The 21,742-nt window shown below is 40.5% G+C and overlaps 1 protein-coding gene across 1 annotated transcript in view; it reads right to left on the bottom strand.

Moving 5' to 3' along the window:
- Positions 1 to 4,115: 4,115 nt before the first annotated feature.
- LOC110077646 (desmoglein-4) overlaps positions 4,116 to 21,742 on the bottom strand; it is a 44,567-nt gene continuing 26,940 nt past the window's right edge. Inside the window, exons 9-16 of the mRNA XM_072998885.2 lie at positions 21,325 to 21,596; positions 19,355 to 19,497; positions 16,027 to 16,248; positions 12,251 to 12,913; positions 11,332 to 11,483; positions 11,044 to 11,107; positions 9,422 to 9,648; positions 4,116 to 8,144 (exon numbers count right to left, since the gene is read on the bottom strand). Of these exons, the coding sequence (XP_072854986.2) occupies positions 7,167 to 8,144; positions 9,422 to 9,648; positions 11,044 to 11,107; positions 11,332 to 11,483; positions 12,251 to 12,913; positions 16,027 to 16,248; positions 19,355 to 19,497; positions 21,325 to 21,596 (2,721 nt within the window). The 3' untranslated portion in view covers positions 4,116 to 7,166. The remainder of the gene's footprint in view (positions 8,145 to 9,421; positions 9,649 to 11,043; positions 11,108 to 11,331; positions 11,484 to 12,250; positions 12,914 to 16,026; positions 16,249 to 19,354; positions 19,498 to 21,324; positions 21,597 to 21,742) is intronic.

Here is a 21,742-nt window from a genome sequence, read left to right as displayed (position 1 = left end):
TTTATGTTTGATCCCTATAATCTGTTTATCATCTCTAATTATCTGTGCCAGTAATTCTATTTTCAATGTAAGTTATACTGGAGATAAGGGGCAACCTTGTCTTGTACCACAGGAAGGCACCAGTTTGACTACTCCCACCTCTCCTCAATTCTCATACTATCTGTGCAAAATGAGGAAATTCCACATAAAATACTCCTATCTGCATTGGCTTTCTTTAAAGACACATTTATATTGGTCTAGTACATCAGCAACAGTGAGCTGATGATAGATGTGAATGCATAGATTATGCCTTTTGTAGTTAAAACATTCAGTTCCACCTCGAATGATATTATGGCAATGGCATCACTCATGTCTGTGCATGAAAAGACATCTTTTTGTTTCCAGTGAAACTTTCTTAGAGCATCATTCACAAATGTCACTCCCCTCTCAAGTTGAGTAAGCTCAATCAGTTTGTATCTATGATTAACTTCTTCTCATGAGGCTTGGGAAGCTTAAGCAAGGTACACCTAGGCTGAGTCATTAAGATCTGATTCTGCTCATTCTAAGGGATCAGTCTGGGGTAAAGTTCTGGTCTAATGTATTTGTGAACTTCTCTCTCCTCCTTTGATTGCTTTGTTCCTTTTCCTAGTTTTTATTGTTTTTAACTCAAGTTTATTGCATTTTGACTTTGGGCTGCATCCTCCCTCCCCAATTTATATTATTTAAAATGAATCAAATCAAATGCATGTAGAAACTTAGAAAAAGGCAATTTTATTACTTACTGTTACTATGAAAGGCAGTGTTTGATGAACATGGAAATTCACATGTAAACACAATATCCATACCCTTCTCTTTTTAAAAAAAGTCTGAGAATTCAAAGGTAGGTTTTGAGCTCCAGAACAACAGAACATGTGAGAGCTCTCCTTTCTGAGGAATTGCCAGTACATAATAAAACAGAAGACTATAATAAGAGGGAGTGGCAAGTTACACAACAGTGGTTGCTATTGTTTCTCCTAAGAAAATGTTTTGTATTTCATTTTTGCTTTGTAACGGACCAATCTAAACATATCCTGCAATGTCTGCTGCTGCCGGACCCCTGTGTGTGTGTGGGGGGGGGGCATGGCCAGCTCTACCATCAGACTGAATGAAGCAGTTGCCTCAGGCAATAGATTTGAGTTGACTTGAAAGGGCAACAAATTGCTACTTACTTGGTCCATTATTTTTATTGCCAACAAGTGTGTGAGAAAAGTCCCCACCCCCTGCATTCAGTGCCAAAATAGCTTGGCTGGACTTGGGTGTCATCTTTACTTTGCAGTGGATTTGATTTACTGCTTCAGGCAGGAAACTCTCTTGGGCCACCCCTGGCATATATGTGTGGGTATTCAGACCTAACAAGGCATTCAAAACAAACAAACAAACAAAACAAAACAAAACAAAACAAAAAAGAACAAGAAAAAAAGGGGTTACTTTGAAAATGTGAGCAGGGAACGAATTCTAGCCTTTTCACTTACCCATCCCTGTTTGCACCTGAAGAAGAACAGTCTGACATTCTGGTACCTCTGAAGCTTCCCCACCTGGTCAAGATGTCTGTTTTTTCAGGCAAGATCTGTCCACATGAGACAGATTCCATGGTCAGAGAAGCTTTTTTCTTCACATAGTCCCTCCCCCTGTGGAGACAACTTAGGCAGGGATGTGTGAAACCAGAAATCTCTTTCTGATCTTATTTTCAAATTAATAATTTTTGAACACCTGAATAGGGCTTATGTCTTCTGTGAAAAATGGTAATGGCATTCCATGTCTAGTTGCGCTGGCTACGTGATCACAGAAACTGTCTTTGGACAGACGCTGGCTCTACGGCTTGGAAACAAGGATGAGCACTGCGCCCTAGAGTTGGACACCACTGGACTAAATGTCAAGGGGAACCTTTACCGGACCTTCTGTGAATATGCTATGTGTGCATGTTGACTCCGCTGCATGACACAAGTACGGCCTGTTAGTTATGCGTCCTTTGCATGTGCCACAATTCTAAAATTACATATACTGCTCAACGGGATTGTCACCTTGGGTGACAAGAAAGACGGGGTAAAAATATTTTAAATAAATAAATAAATAATAAATACATAGAAGAAACATGTCCCTTTGGAGTGGATTGTGTTCATAAGAATCAGTACATGTTGCTTAAGCAGAATCCTGCGGCATATAGAAATTCCTGACATATGCAAATCTGTTTCATTCCATTAACTCTATCTATACCCTTAATCTTTTTTGATTCCTTTTTTGATTCCTACCCCTGCACAGGTGGAGATAATGAGAGTCTGACCCCATGGTGCTGGACAGTCCACTCACTGATCTGCCACTGCCACGGGCTCCGCAATCCCATCCTATTACTCTGGAGCTCGTGATAGAATAACCTCTCCTGGCAGGATGACAAGCCTCTCTGCCAGGTTGAAGAGTGGCTCACCAATCATGAGCTCTGGAGTGATAGGATGGGATCGCGGAACCTGCAGCCGTGGCGGATTGGTGGGTGCACCATCCGACACCATGGGGTCAGACCCTCGATCTCCAGCTGTGCTGGAGTATTCATATTTGTATACAGATAGAAATACCCCACCTCTAGTTACAATGTGGTCATTGCAGACATTTCCTTTATTTACTGGAAGTTGCAATTTGGAATTGCACAGACAAAGGTGCCTTCAGTTTCCACTTCAGTATTAGTGATGAACAAATATTCAATGTGTAGAACTTTTATTCATGGGACAGGTTCAAGATAAACTCTGCGTGTAAGCATAACATATATTCTGGAAGAATGGAGGTTATGGATGTTGTCTTCTAAACATACATGTTCAGACCAGTATACATGTGCCTCATATGGAGTGGAGCTTAAAAATGTGCAGAAAGTTGGTGAGGTATAATACCAAGTCCCCTCCTACCTTAAAAAAAAACCCTGCACAGCACAAGGCTACACATTTAGTATTTTATGCAGGATTTTTCATGGGTTTTAATACACAGAAATTGTTCTAGGCTCAGTTTGTGTCCGGCTATATGTCTACCCCAGCAGCTAAATTCACATTCAGTCCACAGTTCCATACAAATTAAGTTTCTTAGTAACAGAATGTTGAACAGCAACTAATACACTTGGGAGATTACTAGTTGCATAAGAAAGATAAATGGAAGGTTGAGGCAGGTTTTTATTAAAATATAGTCTGAAAGAGGTAAGAAGACAATGCATGGCCAAGCCATCTGGCCTGGGATCCTGGGTGAGGGCCACAGCAAAGAAGGCCAAGGAAAGCTCATATGTAGGTCTGTCTGTCTGTCTGTTTGGCTGTCTGTCCCACCCAACTAGTAGGTTTTTGTTCACTGGCCAAGCGACAGATGGAGGAACATGTTCAAACCAGACCTTTACACTAGCCTTCAATATAAATATCTTATATGGGCATTTGTCCTATTGTTTGGTCCACTGCAGGGGCAGTTTAATTTGCTCTTTTATTTTCCTGGTGATCACATGATGTAATCACCAGAGCAAACCAAATTGTCCCCAGTGGAAGGGCAGGAGATTTGAAATAAAAATTACTTTCTTTGCTGTAGCTTAAAGGACTGTTCGAGAAATTGCCCAAAGCCAAATCCACAAATTTGGTAGCTAGTACAAAACTTCTATGGCTTTCCTTCTTTCTTGTAAGATTCACTCCCATCTATACTCCTCATTTTGGAATGGGCTGGTATGGGTGAAATTTGGTCACCTGTGGTCGTGTGGAGGTGTGATATGCCATTTGGTATAATCCTCATATCCAACTGGCACATTGGAGCTCAAGTAACCCTATTTGGTCCAGCTCCTTCCATTCTGAATTGCAAATACTGTATTGTGAAGTGGCTTAATAAGTGAATGGGTCTGAGCAAGTATTAATTATTGATTGTAGGCTCTGGAGGGTGCCAGGTTGGGGAAGGTTGCTCCAGGACAGGGAATAGAAAACATTAATTTTTTTAAACTGTAGTTTCCAAATCTGCCAGTCACATCTGACATGTCACCTCAGGAGTTCTACTGGCCAAAAAAGATAACATTTCCAAACTCTACCTTAGAGCAGTGTGCCCTTAGGGCTGTCACATAAGAACTTATAAATTGCTTTCAGCACTCAGTCAAGAGAGTTTAGCCAGAAGATTTTATTAAACGAAATACTATTTTACATCTTCAAATAAATGTTTGCCAATTTATTGTAAATCCAAAGGTTCAATAGTTTACTCACAGATACAACAATTTTTTTTGATAAAAAATAGTCACAACAGAAAATAGCAATAGGAAATGCTATGGGTATGCAACTGGGGGACAGAATTATTTCTAGTATGAAAGTGAAAAAGCAAATACCAAAGCTTATGTTTGCTATGTATTAAACAATTCCTGTGTAAAAAGCATCCATGACCGGCGGTGATAACATCAGTTACTATACATAAAATATGCAATTTTTAACATGTTTACTTTCAGATATTAGTTCAAATACATAATTCATTTTCACAAACATTGGCAGGAATCCTATTGGGATTTTATTTTGTATTAAATTAAATCATGTAAATCATGGCAGCAAATTGTAGCTAATTAACAGCATGCCAATTGTATGGCTGATTGCATTCCAATAATGGAACAAGGCAAATGGCCAGCACTTCGTTTTGTTGTTTAGTCATTAAATCGTGTCCGACTCTTCATGACTACCATGGGCCAGAGCATGCCAGGCCCTCCTGTCTTCCACTGCTTCCCAGAGTTCGGTCAAATTCATGTTGGTAGCTTCGATGACACTGTCCATCCATCTCATCCTCTGTCGTCCCCTTCTCCTCTTGCCTTCACACTTTCCCAACATCAGGGTCTTTTCCAGGGAGTCTTCTCTTCTCATGAGATGGCCAATGAACACTTAGCTAATTAGCTGCAATTTGCCACCAGGACTAATGTGATTTCACTTTTTCCACAGTGAACCCCAATAAGATTTGAGCCACCAAGAGGGGGGGGGATCACCATTTAATACTATGGACATCACAATGTTATAGATTTCCACCATCATAATTTTGCACAGTGAAATACTTCTACATATTGTAGAATATAAACTAATCTTTGGCATAAAATGTATGCATAACTCATATGCTTGCAGAAAGTCAGTTATGAACAGTCATTCAGAGGAGTTAACATATAAAAGAGAAACACCTGTTTTGAACAGTAGCTTGTAAAATCAAATAAGAAACGATTTCCCCCCTTTCTCCAGATTTGAAGGCTTCATATTTTTGAAGATTTTTTTCATGAGAACAATTACATGCTGCTTCATTTGAATGACTGCAAAAGCATTGGTCATTAATATTTCAACCTATAACTAAACTGAGATGGACAACCAGTTTGAAAGAATTTAAATGCAATGGGTTGAAGCCAGTTTTAGTTGTATTTAAGAGTCAACCTTTTCAGTTTGACTGAATGAGTCATGAAGTCCCATTGATTTCACTGGGTCTGCTTCAAGTACGACAAGAGTCTGGCTTCAACCCCATGCAAACATTATTCTCATAGCATTGGATTTTTAAAAATAGTTCAAACAAACAGAAGTAGAAAAGGAGCAGTCACGTCAATTCTGACCTATGGCAACCAATTTCATGGATTTCTAGGTAGACAATACTCATAAGTGATTTACCATTCCCATCTTCTGGGGGCACCCTGGGACTGCACAGCCTGCCCAAGGCCACACGTTCTGGTTCTTTTTCCAGAAGGCATAATGGGTATTTACCTCCCAACTTTTGGCTTCTCAGCCAGATACCTAACTGGAGTGGGATTCCCAGTGTGGTACATGGATAAAGCGATGGACTAGGACTCTGGAGACCAGGGTTCAAATCAGCCATGGGAATTCATTGGGCGAGTGGAACTTTTAAAACTAGTCCTTAAATATCACACTTATCTTGAAAGTCCTATTAGGGTTGCTATAAGTCAGTTCTGATTTGATGGCACATTCCAACCAGCTAACCAACCAGAAAAGAAGTTTTCCCAAGAGGCACTAGCAACAGCAATAGTTACACATAGAAAGAACACATATGGCTTATTAACTCCTTAAATTATACAACTATAGGGCGTCCTTAGACTGTAGTTTTGTGAGAGAAGCTAGCAATATCTAACCAAACTCTCAAGAGCCCCATCAAATCTTCCTTTCAAGATTCTTGGATTAAAACCATTGCAATGAAATGGGCATAAATTCTGAATGTTTGGGTCCTGGCCAATATAGTATTCCCCCTACCCCCATGATTTATTGATCCAGTTTTACATATTTTTTAGCTTCCATGAAAGCAATAAAATTACAAAAGATCTGTGTAGTGCAATTTGATGCTTCCTCCACTATATTTATATTTGCATAGATGTAAACCTCACTGATTCCAGTGGGACTTACTCCTAGTAATCCCACTTAGGGCTTCAGCCTTCGTGTTTTGCAGCAGCATGTAAAAAATAGCAAACATTTAGGCAATGATCATCTGTTATAGCAAAAGTACATATTTGTTAGGGAAGAAGTCTGGGGAGAAACGTCGTAATACTCAAATTTACTGTCACAATATATTACTCCTTTAATCTTTCCTGGATTACTGCACTCTTAGTTTGAGAATGTTATTTTTCCCCCCAGTTGGTATATATTTTTGCCAATGTATCCGGTAGAATAAACACCATAACAAGGACAGTGAGCAATATATGCTGTAATGCTTTGCATCAGTGAAACTGAAGACAGAACTAATAAAGAGTTTCAGGTTCAAGATGATAATTCTGTGGCTACCTGGAAAAACTTTGAGTTCATAACAGAAGGTCCTAAAGAATGGTGACTTATTCTGATATTTGATGATCGGCAATGGGGACTTAAATGGTACCTCACTCTCACCATTCAGCAATATTACCATGACACATAATACTGGATTTTTTGGGGGGGAGAGGGAAGAGTACAGTTATGTACAAAAGACTTTTTGTGCCCAATTATATTTTGGGGAAAACATGCACCAGAGTTTTCCTATGTGGACACTTCCTCTGTGTTTCCTTTTGGACCTGGGAAGCTTTACATGATTCTTTTTCAGGAAAGAATAATTCATTTTACCTCCTTGTGCAGTTCGTTATATGTAAAAATAAACCATACACAAAATGTTGTTTGGTGGAGAATCTATGATAGTTTTGCAACAGCACATCTCTGTGAGTGGTTTTATTGATTAGAATACTGTATAGTGCTGTACTTTGTTACCCTTCTGCGAGATGTAGCAGGGGAAGCAGATCCCATCGTCTGGCTGAGGAGATTATCAGGACCAAGCATTTGGCCCAGACTCCCAACACCTCCACCACCACTCATTCCTGCCCCAGATGCCATGCCCATGTTGCCAACACCACCTGTCACTCCTGCCCCAGACACCACTCTCTCTGTAACAACCACATTATGTGCACCTGATAATTCCGGAGGCATGCTTAAACTGCCTTGTACACTTGTGGCAGGTCGGATCACTCTTTCTGTCACCACAACATTTGACCCCTCGGCCAGATTAGGAATGCTCATGGAAGAAGGTATCCTTGAATTTGGAGCGATGACCCTTTCTGTGACCACCACATTTGCCCCATCTGGTAGCTCAGGAATATCTATCATGCCATGTAAATCGGTAACTGGGGCAGGAGCAAGCACCCTTTCGGTTACCACAACATTTGATCCAACCAAAGGATCAACATTAATTGTGGGAGGTTTCAATGGTGACCCAGATGTGTATGTCTCGGTTACCACAACATTACCATGGAGCACAGGTTCAGGCACAGGCCTGGGAGGCTGTACAGACGAAGTAGTTGCATAGGTATTTTCAGTAATAACCCTTGTGCTAGTTGGGGGAGGCATAGGTAAAGTTGAAGATGTGTTGACAACAATGGTTGTTCCAGGTGGCGGCAGGTTCAGGTCAACTTCAGGATTGGGCCAAACTGCATTTGGATCTGGAAATGGCTCAATTTCTACACCCAGGCAGATTTCTGCCAAGGTCTTAAACTTAGGTCCCAGTGTATCCAGGTAAGTGTCATCTAAATCATCCCCAATAAAACTGCAACAGCCAACAGAACCAACGGGCGTGCCTATCCCCTCATGATCATATATCAGGAGGCAATCATTTGCAGGTCTGCCTTCATCTTCATCGGCATAAGCAAATGCTTTCTAAAAATGAAGAAAGGACAAAACAATTAGAGTCCTCATTTTCTTATGATAACTCTGAGAGGAAAATCAAGACTGTTAGAGATGCAATAGATTTCTACTCAGAAGCAGGCAGAATGTGTTGAATATCAGAGGCAAAAGTCGATGTAGCAGCTAATGATCTTTGTTCTGAGCAAAAAGGACATTGTTGCTTTTTCCCCAGAGTTTTGTGCCTTCAGAAATGCCTACCATTTTGAATTTTGTCAGATACAGAGCCCCATACACTTTTGTGCAAAGGCAATTTAAGTTTTAAAACAAGAAGAACAAAATTCTGCTAAGTCTCCAGAAAGATGACTTCTGTGTCCTGGACTGCATGCTGTAACATTTGTTCACTTTTCTACAGTCTCACAGGAGTGTGGCCTTACCCTATAGCTCCATAGTATGGAAGCATAGCATTTTAGGGATCTGGAGGGAAATGGGATTCCCATCTAGAATCCCCTTCCACTTCCCAAAGGTTTCAGATACCTAATATGAATCATAGTTTAGATTCTACATTGGTGATATAAGATGGCAGAGAGATTAACCCTAGCTCGAATCCTAGCTCTGGAATCTGTCCTCTTCACTGCTGCTGTCATCAAATTTGCTACCATAATGGTGGCATATTTTTTTCCATAATCAGCACACATAGTTGTAGCCACTAGCTAGCTAACTGGCCATTGCCATTTCCCTGCCCTCAGAAAGACGGACTCTACATCATGGGTTGGCAAAGTGCCTCCCACAGACCACATACAACCATTGTAGACTCTATAATGTGACCTCGTTAGATAGACAAAGGACTGGAGGTGAGTGAATATTCCACTTCTGCAGTCCTTTTCCACCCATTGTCATTGTCTTTTGGGGGATGGATGACAGGGCAGCATGATAAATGGGATTGTATCTAAGGCCTCCATCCCTGTTGAGTGAGGGATTTTCTATATGCACATGTATGGCCTCCCTGACACCTCACTCAAACCACCTATCTTTTCCATCCAAAATGAGTACATCTTGGTCATCAAATGAGTATCCTCATTTGATATATCAGGGGTCTCCTACCAGCTCTCCTCATATTGAATAAGCTACCTGGAAGAGTAGTGAAATGTTTCAACCTAATATGAAAGAAGTCCAGTTGCCATGACTTAACTTCCAGATAACCTCTCCTCGATGACTGAGAAACTTCACAGATATACATCTACCAATATTCCTGCACAAAAAGAATGCATTCAGAAAAAGTTTAATTAAAAAAATGAAAACATGTGGGTTACCTCAGAAAAATAACTGTCTAAGAAAGCCATATTCACTCCACTTTCTCTGTATTCTTTTATTGTCCCTCCATATGTCTCCTTTGTTCTTCCTGTTGTTCCATAGCCTGTAGCTGTATCGTAACCTATAGTTCCTGTTGTTCCATAGCCTTTAACTGCACCAAGTCCCGTGGTTTCTTCTCTGCTCACCACTCCTCCTCCTCCTCCTCCAAATTTAGTATGGTAGATATCTGCGTTAAAAAAAATAACATTATGTGATACTTTGAATGGAACAATAATGATCTGCATAGCCACAAAAATCCTAGTCAGTTTACCAATTTTTAATTGCATTTTAGCAAACTTAGGTCTGATTAAAGCGGGCAAGCTCTTAGTGCAACAGTCTAAGCTTTCCAACAGGCATGTTGTTTCCATATAATTGTGCTCTTTTGGGTGCATATTAGATACAATTAGGTGCAAAGGGAAATCCACCACATTTCTATTTGGGTACTGTAAACCCTCTTCATTAGAAGTATGAGAGGAAGAGTGGTGGTGGTGGGCACAGTCTCTGTCACACCATCTCCATAAGTCTACACAACTTGGAGGATGAGTGGGAAATCTGCTCTACTCAGGTAGTGGACCTCAAAAATTCAGAGATCTGATCTTGTCTATGCATGAAATTTACAGTGTATGGGAGGCAATGGGGATGGCATCAGTAGTGGAATTAGTGGGCTTTTCATTCTGCTGTTTTCCCCACCTTGTCATTTGCATCTCTGCTATCCTTCACGTGATTTGATCCACATGCAAAATTAGAATACTCAAACTGGGCTAAGCAGCACATCTCTGTGGGGAGTGGCTGTATTTAAATCCAAGTTGGTTGGATTAAAATGGGTAGCATATACGTAGCTGCTTATTAGTTTAATCAGCCATTGGCATTATGCATTTCAGTTCCATTTACAAAACCTCTATCAACAGATTTTAATCAAGGGTTTTGTCCTGTCTGATTTAAAGTACCTACACTGCAAATCTCCTGTTAAATTGTTAGAAAGATCAAAGATAGAAGAACGCATATAATTTTTAAAAAGAACACAGATTTTACGATGTAGTACCTATATGATTGGTACCAAGTTATTGCACAAATGTCAGAAATGTTTCTTTAAAGTGGCAGTTCTATTGGACAAAAGTTAGAACTACCATATTACTAACAGTGGTCTGCTCTGCATTTTGGCATTTTAGGGTTATTTAATTTATTTATTTCTATCATTTGTAGGCAGCCTTTCTACAAATCAGGGGATCAAAAGTGGCTCACAATGTTAAAACAAGTGACACTAAGAGCACAATAAACTAGAGGTTAAAAGCAAGTAAACATGCAGTAGTAATTAAAAATCCATTCATTAATTAAAAAGCATTAAAATTTGTAAAAAGAAACAGAAAGACCAGCATCCAGAAACTATTATAGTCATTAAAACCCTGCCTGCAGAGATAGGTCTTTAACTGTCAACAGAAGGATAAAAGGGTGAGGGGCAACTTATCTTCCCAAGGGAGAACATTTCACAACCTGGGAACAGTGACAAAGGAGGCCCTCTCTTGTGTCCCCACCAAACATTCCTGAGATGCTAATGGGAAGTACCTGAGGAGCCTTTACGTACCTGAAGAATCACCATAGTCACCTCCAATTGCAGTTGTTGCAGGTGCACAAATATTTGAAACATCCTGAAAAAAAAGCAATGTTTTTTTTAAAAAAACACATTTTCATAAGAGCCACAGAGATAAAAATACAGATCCTTACTGTTTAAAAAATGACCACAAGCTTAACAAGAAGGATAGGCTTGTGATGCTGTGCCGAAAGAGACTAGTCTTGTGAGGAGAGTGGAGTGAGCTCACTGGAAGAGAGGAAGGACGTATAGTAAATATATCTAATAAAGTCATGAACCAACCCGGTCTTCAGGCTGTGCTCCTTCAATTCCCCAGGAATGAATAGCTCCTTCTGTGCATTCAGGCACAGGCTCAAATCCAGCGCCAACTCCACCAGAAGGGCCTGATCTACAGTAGCCACAACAGTCACTTTGTGACATTAGGATTGGAACCACTGAGAAAACAAACATATAAAATGAATAAAACAATGTTGTTTTCAATGAAATAAACAAATAAACACTCTTTTAAAAATTAAGTGTTTTGTCTCCAAATATGAATGAAAACATGCAGCATCTTATATTTCAGGGATGAGCAAATTTAGAATCTTTGTGAAAATCAACTAGAATACTGTCAATGCTTTTATGTTTAGTGAATCATGCCCATTTATTTCTTGTCACTTTTATATTACAAAGAATACCTCATTATATACCTCCATCTATACCTTTCTGTTTGGTTGCATGAAGAAACGCTGGGCTGAGACAAAGGATAACACACGCAAATCACAGAATATTTACTTTTTAGTTTATAGAAACCAATATCCTTTAAGCCAACATGGCCAGTGAAATGTCAATCAGTAACATTTCCCAGCTCCAATTAAATGGCATTATGTTATTCCAGGGTAAGTGAGTGGGAGATCCTACTAGTATTGAGCTCCAGGGTACATGCATATTTATCACTGTTAAAGTAGTTGCCTTCAGTCCCACCCAACCATTGGATTGTAGTTGAGTGCAGGCAAACACACATGAACAAATAATTAATGGGGCTCCTAGTCTTTAAACTCCTATCTTCTCTACTCCCTCATCTCCAGACTTACATAATGGATATGTAAGGCAACTTCTACAAAAGCAGCAATGTTTTAGCAAATGTTTGAACAAAGGAGAGCAGATAGCTTTTTATTTTTGAAAAGCAAGCTGATTTAAAGCAAAAGCTTTGTATACTTACGCACAAATATTAATCCTCCGAGAAATATCAGAAAAATGGCAGCACCGCTAAGTGCAGTTGATCCACGCTCTCTTGGTGCAGGAAGATAGCTAGTACCACGACCATCATCAATTTCACCACCACCTCCCCAACCACCACCTGTCCCTCCACCTCCTATTCCTATACCTCCTCCTTCACCATCTCCATATTCTCCTGTGCCACCTCCTCCTGTACCAAGTCCTCCTCCACCAAGTCCTCCTCCACCAAGCCCTCCTCCACCAAGTCCTCCTCCACCAAATCCTCCTCCTCCACCTGTACCCAAACCTCCACCTCCAGCGCCACCACCTCCAGCGCCACCACCTCCAGCGCCACCACCTCCAGCCCCACCTCCTCCAGCACCACCACCTCCAGCACCACCACCTCCAGCAGCACCACCTCCAGCCCCACCACCTCCAGCCCCACCACCTCCAGCTCCTCCTCCTCCTACAGCTCCACCTCCGACTATAGTAATTCTGACTCTTTTAGTAGCAGGATTGACACACATTCCATTGCGATCACAATGACAAGCTTGCAAAGGAACTACCAGTGGCCTTTCACAGCTCATGCCACTGTTGTCAAACACTTTAACTTGGACCTCATGAATGACAAAATCTATATTGTTGGAGAACAGTGCTGCAGAGGTATCTGTTGGGGGAAAAGAAAGAAACAGAAATTTTTAAAAATGAATTTCCATTTCAATCCTCTTGAAAGTTCATATGTATTACATGCCATCAAGTTGATTCAAATTTATGGTGACTCTTCTAGGGTTTCCTAGATTTAAGATACTTAGAAATGATTTACCCATTCTTCCTTCTGGTGTTGCTCTAGGAGTGTGTAACTTGCCAGGGTCACAAAGGTGGCAGGATACATAACCCTATCAACCATACATGCTCTTTCACCATGGGACACTGTGAGATTCAAACTCTCAGATCCAGCTATGCAGCCAGGTGCTCCACCCCAGTTGTATCAGCTCTAAAGTTTGTGATGTTAAATAAGGTTAGCATCTTATTACTGGCATTTATTTGCAAGCTCACATGCTGTCTGTGGTTTGTATGACTGGGAGGAACATTTCCGGGTTGGAATGATTGTCTATCCAGCACTAACCAATCATTCCTCCCAGCCTTTGAGAGTTCTACATCTCTGCTAAGGCTCAAAAAGGTTTTAAACAGAAGGCATGCATGGCTCATCATTTTGAACAGAAATCAAATAATGGGATCATTGACTCCAGATGTACCAGTCATTGTACACATCAGAAATATTTCTTTATAAGAAAGATCCAGTGGAAATATTCAAGTTGCTAGGGTGATTCCATGAAAATTGAAAGAAAAGAGATGGATATTTTACATGGTGAACTGCCTGATGAAATAAAGGAGAATACTGAAGTGATGTATTGTTTGTTCCTGAATGACAAAGCAACATATTAAGTGCATCAGTTTTGGATGGTTTTTCTATACATTTTGAAAATGGACAGTGTACAGTAATGAAAGATATTGATATGTATATTCAGACACTTAAATCTAACGATGTCTATAAACCAAGTCTCTTAGAAGAACTGCAACAGGTCTACAAACTGCAAGCTCAGAGAGAAAATAGGAAAAGCATGGAGCTGTGGTATTCTTTCTTCACAGAGATCTAAACATTATGACTTATGAAGTATGGGGAACTTTGGGGGCTGTCAATCTCCCAATGCTTTTTAACATCTATGTTAGGCTGCTGGGAGAGGTCATCCAAAGATTTGGAATGCATTGCCATCAGTGAGATTACGACACACAACACTACCTCTCCTTTACATCTTCTGTAGTAGATGCTGTCCAGCTAGTTGAGCGCTGCCTGCCCTCAGTTCTGGAATGGACTAAAGCTAATAGGTTGAAACTGAACCCAGATAAGAGGAAGATCCTCCTTTTGGGGTGTGTGTGTCTCCAGACAGATTAGGAGACTATGTTTCTAAATTGGATAATGTAGCTCTCCCTCTTGGGGAGCGGGTGCATAATCAGGGCATATTCCTGGAACTGGCCCTTTCAAAGGTTGCAGCCATGACCAGCTTATCCTTCAACCAATTGAATCTGATCAGCTGCACCTCTAACTGGATATGTGTGTGTGTGTGGTGTGTGTGTGTGTGTGTGTGTGTGTGTGTGTGTGTGTGTGTGTGTGTGTGTGTGTGTGTGTGTGTGTGTGTGTGTGTGTGTGTGTGTGTGTGTGTCTAAAGATGTTAGTGCATATACTGGTGATCTTAAAGACTGACTACTGTACTACATGACTACCCTCATGGCACAATGGTTAAATTGCAGTACTGCAGCCAAAACTTTGCTCATGACCTAGGTTCAATCCCAGGTAGCTGGCTTGAGGTTCACTCAGTCTGCCATCCTTCTGAGGTCAGTAAATTGAGTATCCACCTTGCTGAGGGGGACAATGTATAGTATGCATAATTAAATTGTGAACTACCCAGAGAGTGCTTTGAGTGCTATGGAACTGTATATAAGTATATACATTATAACTGTATATACAATTCCTCCCCAAGTTGTACTTTCTGGACTCAACCCTTGAGGAAGGATCAGACCCAGCTTAATGCCAGACCTCTGAAGCCTACCACAACAGTCTGTCTAGGGAGATATCATGGTTGATGGTACTTAAAGCTGCTGAGAGACCAAGGAACACCAACAGGCTCATGCCTACCCCATTAGCCTCCCTTGAGAAATCATCATGCAGTGCAACCAAGGCTGTCTTGGTTCCATGGCATGGCCTGAACCAAGGCTGTAATGGGTCAAGACAGTCCTCCTACTCTAGGTACATCTGGAGCTGTTCTGCCACCACCTACTTGATCAATTTTGTCATAAAGGGGATTTTAGCAATGGGCCTGTTGCTAAATTCACCCTTTTTATAATGGGCCATATTATGGTTTCCTTCACAGAGAGATGGAAGCACTCCTGCCTCAGTGAAGCATTTACGATATTTACGGCCCAGTCCACAGTGACCTGTTGGCAGATTTCAGTAGCTATGATGGGATTGGGTTGAGCAGTGAGTTGGTAGGTCCACAGTGTATCACTGTCCTGAAGCCTCCTCTGATGTTACAGCCTAAAACTGAACCAACTGGGGAAATGGAGATGATGTGCCAAATATCTCAATCTGATCAGCTAAATTGTCCATGCAGTCTGAGTCACCTCAAATCTGGCTTGGTTTTCTGCAGGAAGGGGTGCCATCTTGTTATTAGCTTCAGGCAGCAAAGAATCTTGAACCAGGTCTGATGAGAACATTGCATAATGTGAGGAGAGTTAAGTTAAATGATTTGGCATGCTAGATGAAAGTTATATTGTATGAAAACGGGCAAATATACATGTTGAGCAATTCATTTGAGCCTTTACCCCTAAGTCCTTAGACTCTACAATTTTACTGGATAGAAATCTGTAGGGTAGAGACTGACCAAAAATAACTCAGCTTTGGAATCTTTTGTGGACTTGTAGTTCAGCAACTAGAAAGAGTGACTAAAGAAAGAAAGGAATTAAGAGTGAGAGGAAAAGGAAACACTCCTGTTCAGAGAGTTTTTAATATATCTGCCACACTGTCCAGATCCACAGATTCTTATGCGCTTCAGTGGGATGCCTCCATTCATTTATGTGAAAGAAATGTACTAAACTCTCTGAACAAAAAGATGATTGGTGCCAAGTTTGGGACTAGAGTGAATTGAAAGATGAAACACATAATATTAAAGTGGGTCGATTGAACAGTATGGGATGGCAATTCTTACATGTAACTATACTCACCATTCACCATTCTGATATTCCATGAACCTCTATCAGATTGAGCCACTATAGTAAACTTAAAAGGCGGTCCATATGGATGATCATCTAGATCTTTAGCTGTGATCACTACCGTTGGGTTATCCATACATACTCTTCTGATTTCATTTGTCACAAACGGGCAGTTATCATTAACATCTTGTATAGTAAGCTCAATTGTACCAGTAGCGGTTGTGTAAGGACTATCTGTAATAAAACAAACACATATTAATTTGGGGTGGGCTGGGGAGATGAATTTGACCAGTCAGAAAAAATATATAGTAGAGGAACACTACTATAGTTGGCACATAAATAATGTACCAAGATACATTTACCAAAAGTATCATGTGTGCAAACCACAAAAATGGCAAGGAAAAAAGGGGAGTAAGGTCTTGGTTTTAGTGGCTGTGACATGTTTCAAAACTGTTTAAATGTTGAAGGGCAGAACAATAACAATCACATTGCATTACTTTATGTGCACCCTACTCTGAAGTATGGTTTAAAACAAGGATAGGAAACATGTGGCCCATGTGATGGACATGACCCCCAAGAGCATTTTCCCCAAGTGTTTAATCCCCCCTCCCTCAGAAAATCCCTGTGTGCCCTTTTGAAAATGTTGGATAAAATTTGCCCTCATATCTCTTCAATTTATCCTTTTAAAAATGTATTGTTTGGCCACTACAGGCATTGTTCAGTTAAAAAAAACTTTAAAAGGTAAATCTATTTTCAGTTAGCAAAACCCATAGTAGCATCCTATAACTATAACTGTAACTGTAAGTAACTGTAACTGTAACTGCAAATGTAAATAGAGCAAGGAAATTAGCCTCTTTGGCATTGGCCCTCCCTTTAAGCATCTCCCATTTGGGGGTATGGCCACGGGCCTCCTGCTAAAGCTGAAAAAGGGTCCTCAGCCCCACAGAGGTCATCCAAACCTGGTGTAAAGACACCAAAAACAACATGAACAGCTGATTAGAAAAGTGCCCTGCATAGCCAAGCACTACATTTAACTCAAAGCACCACAGAGCACCAATGGCTGTATTCATTTGCACCGATGGAGCACCTTAATGAGTATAATTCCATGATGAACTGGGCAGCTTGTATTTTGTACTCCCAGCTAGTCTTTAAAAGCTGAGTCAGCAGACAATTTTGCAGGGTGAGGTAAGATTTAGGGCCTGTCTAGACTGGCATATAGATCTGTATTTGGATTGCTGTTGGTATGCCTTGGTTCAAACCAAATAATGGTGTCCACATGTGTTTCTACTTAAATCAATCATCCTTCCCTTTTAAGATCTGTCAGACAACTTTCTGGCACAGTGCTAAAGCATGTATTATTTTTGGCATGATCCGGTGCAATCTTAATGAACTCACTGTGCAGCCTATGCAGATGGTTAGTTTGCATCCAAATGGAACTGTGAGCAATGTTATCAAAGATGATAACCCTGTGACATAATAGGTGGGTTGTGGCATTAAAAGGAAAGATGGAGAACCCCACTTCTCTATTTTTGTCTTTTAATTTGATATTTCTCTGACTGACACAGTGCAGTTCTAATACTATACTAAATGGATGCATTGCTCCTTCAATATGCCACTTACTTTATTTAACAAAACCCCCACAAAAACAAAAAACAAAAGAAAGCCACTGGAGCTGGCTGAATGAGAGCTTCAAGAAAAAATGGGGAAGGAAACTATGTTGACTCCATAAACTCCACCCACACAAGGCAGCACAGCCCCAGCAGAGCTCCAGCTGAGGAAAAAGGCAGGAAAAAGTGGGCGGAGTTTACCTCCCTTCTGTCTCCCTAACCATCTCCTCAACCCCGGTTTTCCCATTGCACCAATATTAATGCTGTGAGCTTCCCGACTGTTGTTCCCTCCTTTCTAATTAGTAAACCAGGTATACTTACTTTTAATTTTTTAATTTTTCATGTAATTTATGTGGACACAATGTAATTTCGATGCTGTATTTTGTTAATGTGTGCGGTTTAAAAAATGAATTAAAAATAAATTAAAAACTAGATACACTCACACAGGTATAAACCAGTGATTGAAAGACTTGTGTGGGCCGTTTTCACAGAAGGGTAAACATCTCTGGTATAAACAAAAGGATCACTCAAGCGAGAGATAAAATAGATCACAGTGAAGGTGAGAACCTTCTAAGTGCAAACCATACCATTCTAAATTCCCATGTCTGAACAGACCTTTAGTTAATCCAAATAGAGTTGGGAACGATCTGCCAATTTGGTGCTTTGGCACAGTTTGGTGGATCAGGCCAAAAGCAGTGGCATGGGTGCCCTGGCTCCCCCACCCCACTTCCTCCTGTGAGCACTCACTCAAAGGAGGGGGAGGAACAAGGAAGCCTGGAGTGCTGTCTCCGAGTAGATGCTTGCGGGAGGTGGGACGGGGAATTCAGGACACCCGAGCAACCTCTGTGGGCCCAATCTGCCAGACTGTATCAAACTACACTGAAGCACAGATCATGCCCATCTCTAAATCCAAACAAATGGGAAACCAGCCTCACATACCATTTTTAAAAATCCAGCCAAATCCTTTGCTGTAGTTTTTTTTAATGGAATGTATTTCTTTATCTGTTTCCATTACACCCAGGCCGCTCTGCCATTAGCAATTTGGCAAAGTAATTTACCATAGATTAGAACTAGAGTCAATATGTCTATTGGCAGAGTTGGGCAATATTTCTGAGCACCAGCATTCATGACATATAGAAGATGTTAATTGCTGTGATGTTTTCCACGTAACCCCTGCTTGTTTTCTCCAGACAAAGAGCTCACACTATGTCTTCTCACCAGCAGATGACAATTGGGACATTCGCCCCTTTTTTTCTTTCACTGCCACCAGTGGATTTCCTTTATCCACACTGTACTGTATTAAGAACTTTATTCAGACACTTGTCAGATTGCTGCCAACAGAACTGATTTCTTGAAAGCTCTTAACTTTAATCAGAATCACAGATGTTCTTTATTCAATGCATACAATCACTTAATCATTCAAATATCATATATCTTGCCACCTTCACCACCTGCTCTATTTATTTAACTTGACCAGCTTATCTTTATTATTATTTCTCCTCACGATCTCACTGACTATCTCTCTGCTTCTTCCTCTGCTTCATTCTCTACCTCTGCTTATTCTCTTTTCTCCTGCCACCTTCTTATATTCTGCTGACTCCGCCCCTCCCCTCCTCTCATAGGCTCATGCAAATGAGAACCAGACTGTGGGTGATGGGAGTGACGTAGGGCAACTGTCACAATTGCAAACGGCTTTTGGAATGTCAAGAAGAAGAAAATACATGTAATCTTACCTTTACAGATGGCTAGTACCTCTGCTTTGTATACGCCATTCACTACATGGATTGACTCCCGATCAATCACTTTGCTAAATGTGATATCTCCAGAAACGGGGTTTATTCGAAACAAGGCGTCTGGATCGCGTCCCATCTGATACCTAGTTTTGATTGCAATAAATGTTTAGAAGGGGTTACAAATGCTAAAATGCCTACCTGCCTCGGACCTTTGCTAGTGAAGTCACAATTCATATGCTTTGTCATTTAAATCTGAGAAGAGAGGTTCCAAACAGTTTTGGTGTTTCAGTATTGCGCTATAAATACAGGAGTGACAAGATTGTTGCTAGATATTGCTAAGTGAGAACAAAGAGACTCTATGTAGAAAAAGGCTTTCCCATTTCTGATACTTCCCCTTGGGGACGGGGAGGAATCGTTTAAACATAACACATCAGGGAAGAAAGTTTGGTCGCCCCATTCCCCAAAGCATTAGCTTATTCCATATTGGATAAAAGCCTGTTGGTGTAATTCTACAGACATAAACCAGATTGGGGCACCAGAAATAATTCATTTAAATTAATTTAAAGCATCCTATCACCCCATTTAAGCTTCCAAGGCTCCCTAGGGCTCAGGAAAGGATGGGGGTGGAAATTTTAATAATAAAAAAATCACTGCTGGATTGCCATTGGTGATCCTGATCCTAGTGGCAGCTATCTGGCAGCAAATATCCATACAGCAATAAGTAGAATTTGAAGAATTCGACACGCACAGAGGCAGTGTATGTAAAATTCTTCTAATACTATTTGTTGCTATCTGAATACTTGGTACTCAGAGCTGTAAGCCTTGCTCTGGGGAACATCCTTACTTCCTTTTGATTTTCTTTTTCAAGAGAAATGTGTACTACAGCTTGAAGATATCTAAGTACAAATTTCTTTTTAAAGCTTCAGTAAGTTACAAAATTGCAGATCATTGTTCCTGAAGGAATAGACAGAATTGATGATGATAGCTGCATTCTTATGATGAAAAGATGAGATGGATGTTCTTTTGTCTCATGGTTTCTAAGAAATAGAAAACCCTTCACAAGGCCATAAGATTTGTTTCTGGGGTTGCCAGATTTCCATTCTGAGTGAAATCTTAGGGAACTGTTATGCTTCCTTGAGTGTCCAGGTAGGGAAGCAAGCAATGGAGCACCACATCTTAACTTGTGAGTGTTCCATAGATATAGACTGGAAATGCTCCCCAGTGAGGTGACAGTGAGGTCCTCACAAGTCCTAGCAGCAACATACAGCCTGGAAAAGATTCCTATGTGTCAGGTGTGTTGTCGGGATATGAACGCTATTGGGAATGGTGATGGTTACTGCTGCAGCTGTTGGACAGGTTTTACTGCCTGCTCTGAAAAATATTGCACAATTGGTTGGCCTTGATGTGCAACTCTTGCTTCTGTGACATCAGGGTCTGGCCCTGAATTTCAGGAAAAGGGATTCTGTTAGCCTGGCAACCCTACTTGTTTGTGTCACTTGTCAATACAGAAGCTATTCAATAGTTGTCCCCACAATGGCTCACAGTCCGAATCCCACATTTCACTCTGAACTATGTTGACTGATGTTTTAGAGTGGAACAAATGCCTGTAGTGACTAAATTCAGGAGGCAAATATATTCTTGCCACAGCAGCCTCAAAGACATGTAGATTTCTTAGACAAATACTGTACTAATTGTAGATCTGTTGTGTCACAGCCTGATAATCTGGTGAGGTTGTGAAAGGTATTGTAAAACTGAAAATTATGAATACACTGTTTTAATAAGCAGCCATATTAAAGCTTTGGAGAACAAAAATTTTAAAAAATGCACACAAGAGCAAAATCTGGCTTGTGGGTCACTTTCTGAACTGTAAACAAGTCTCAAAAGTGTTTGGCTAACTTAGAGCTAGTTTGCATGGGCCGTAGCCATAACATTTTCATACTGATCATTAGATCCTCTAAGACTGCTCTTACCGAACATTTGTGGCAATTTTTCCAGTATCCAGATCAATGGCTTGGTATGTTCCAGCTGAGTAAGTAAGTATATCTTCACTTGTTAAGCCTTCAGATGCAGTAATAGTCAATGATGATGGATTAAACCTTGGCCCTTCAACTATATTGATAACTTGTACTATAAGCGGGGTGCCACGAACTTGGTATTGAGAAGCCACAGATGAATGGAAAGGAGCTATATTTCGAACACCAATGCTCAGAGTCAGGCTTGATGCTTGTTCATAATCAAGTTCCTATAAATAAATAAACAAATGAACAAATAAACAAAGGAAGGAAGGAAGATCCAATTTTCAAAACTTTAAAACACATAGAAGGTATTGTGCACATCCATAGACAGTTGCTAAATGAAATGCACATGCATATGGGTGAATAAGAATTT

Source organism: Pogona vitticeps, chromosome 4 (genome assembly GCF_051106095.1).
Source record: "Pogona vitticeps strain Pit_001003342236 chromosome 4, PviZW2.1, whole genome shotgun sequence".
NCBI lineage: Eukaryota > Metazoa > Chordata > Lepidosauria > Squamata > Agamidae > Pogona > Pogona vitticeps.
Note: the sequence above shows the minus strand (reverse complement) of the source record. Positions and strands in the feature narration are given on the sequence as shown.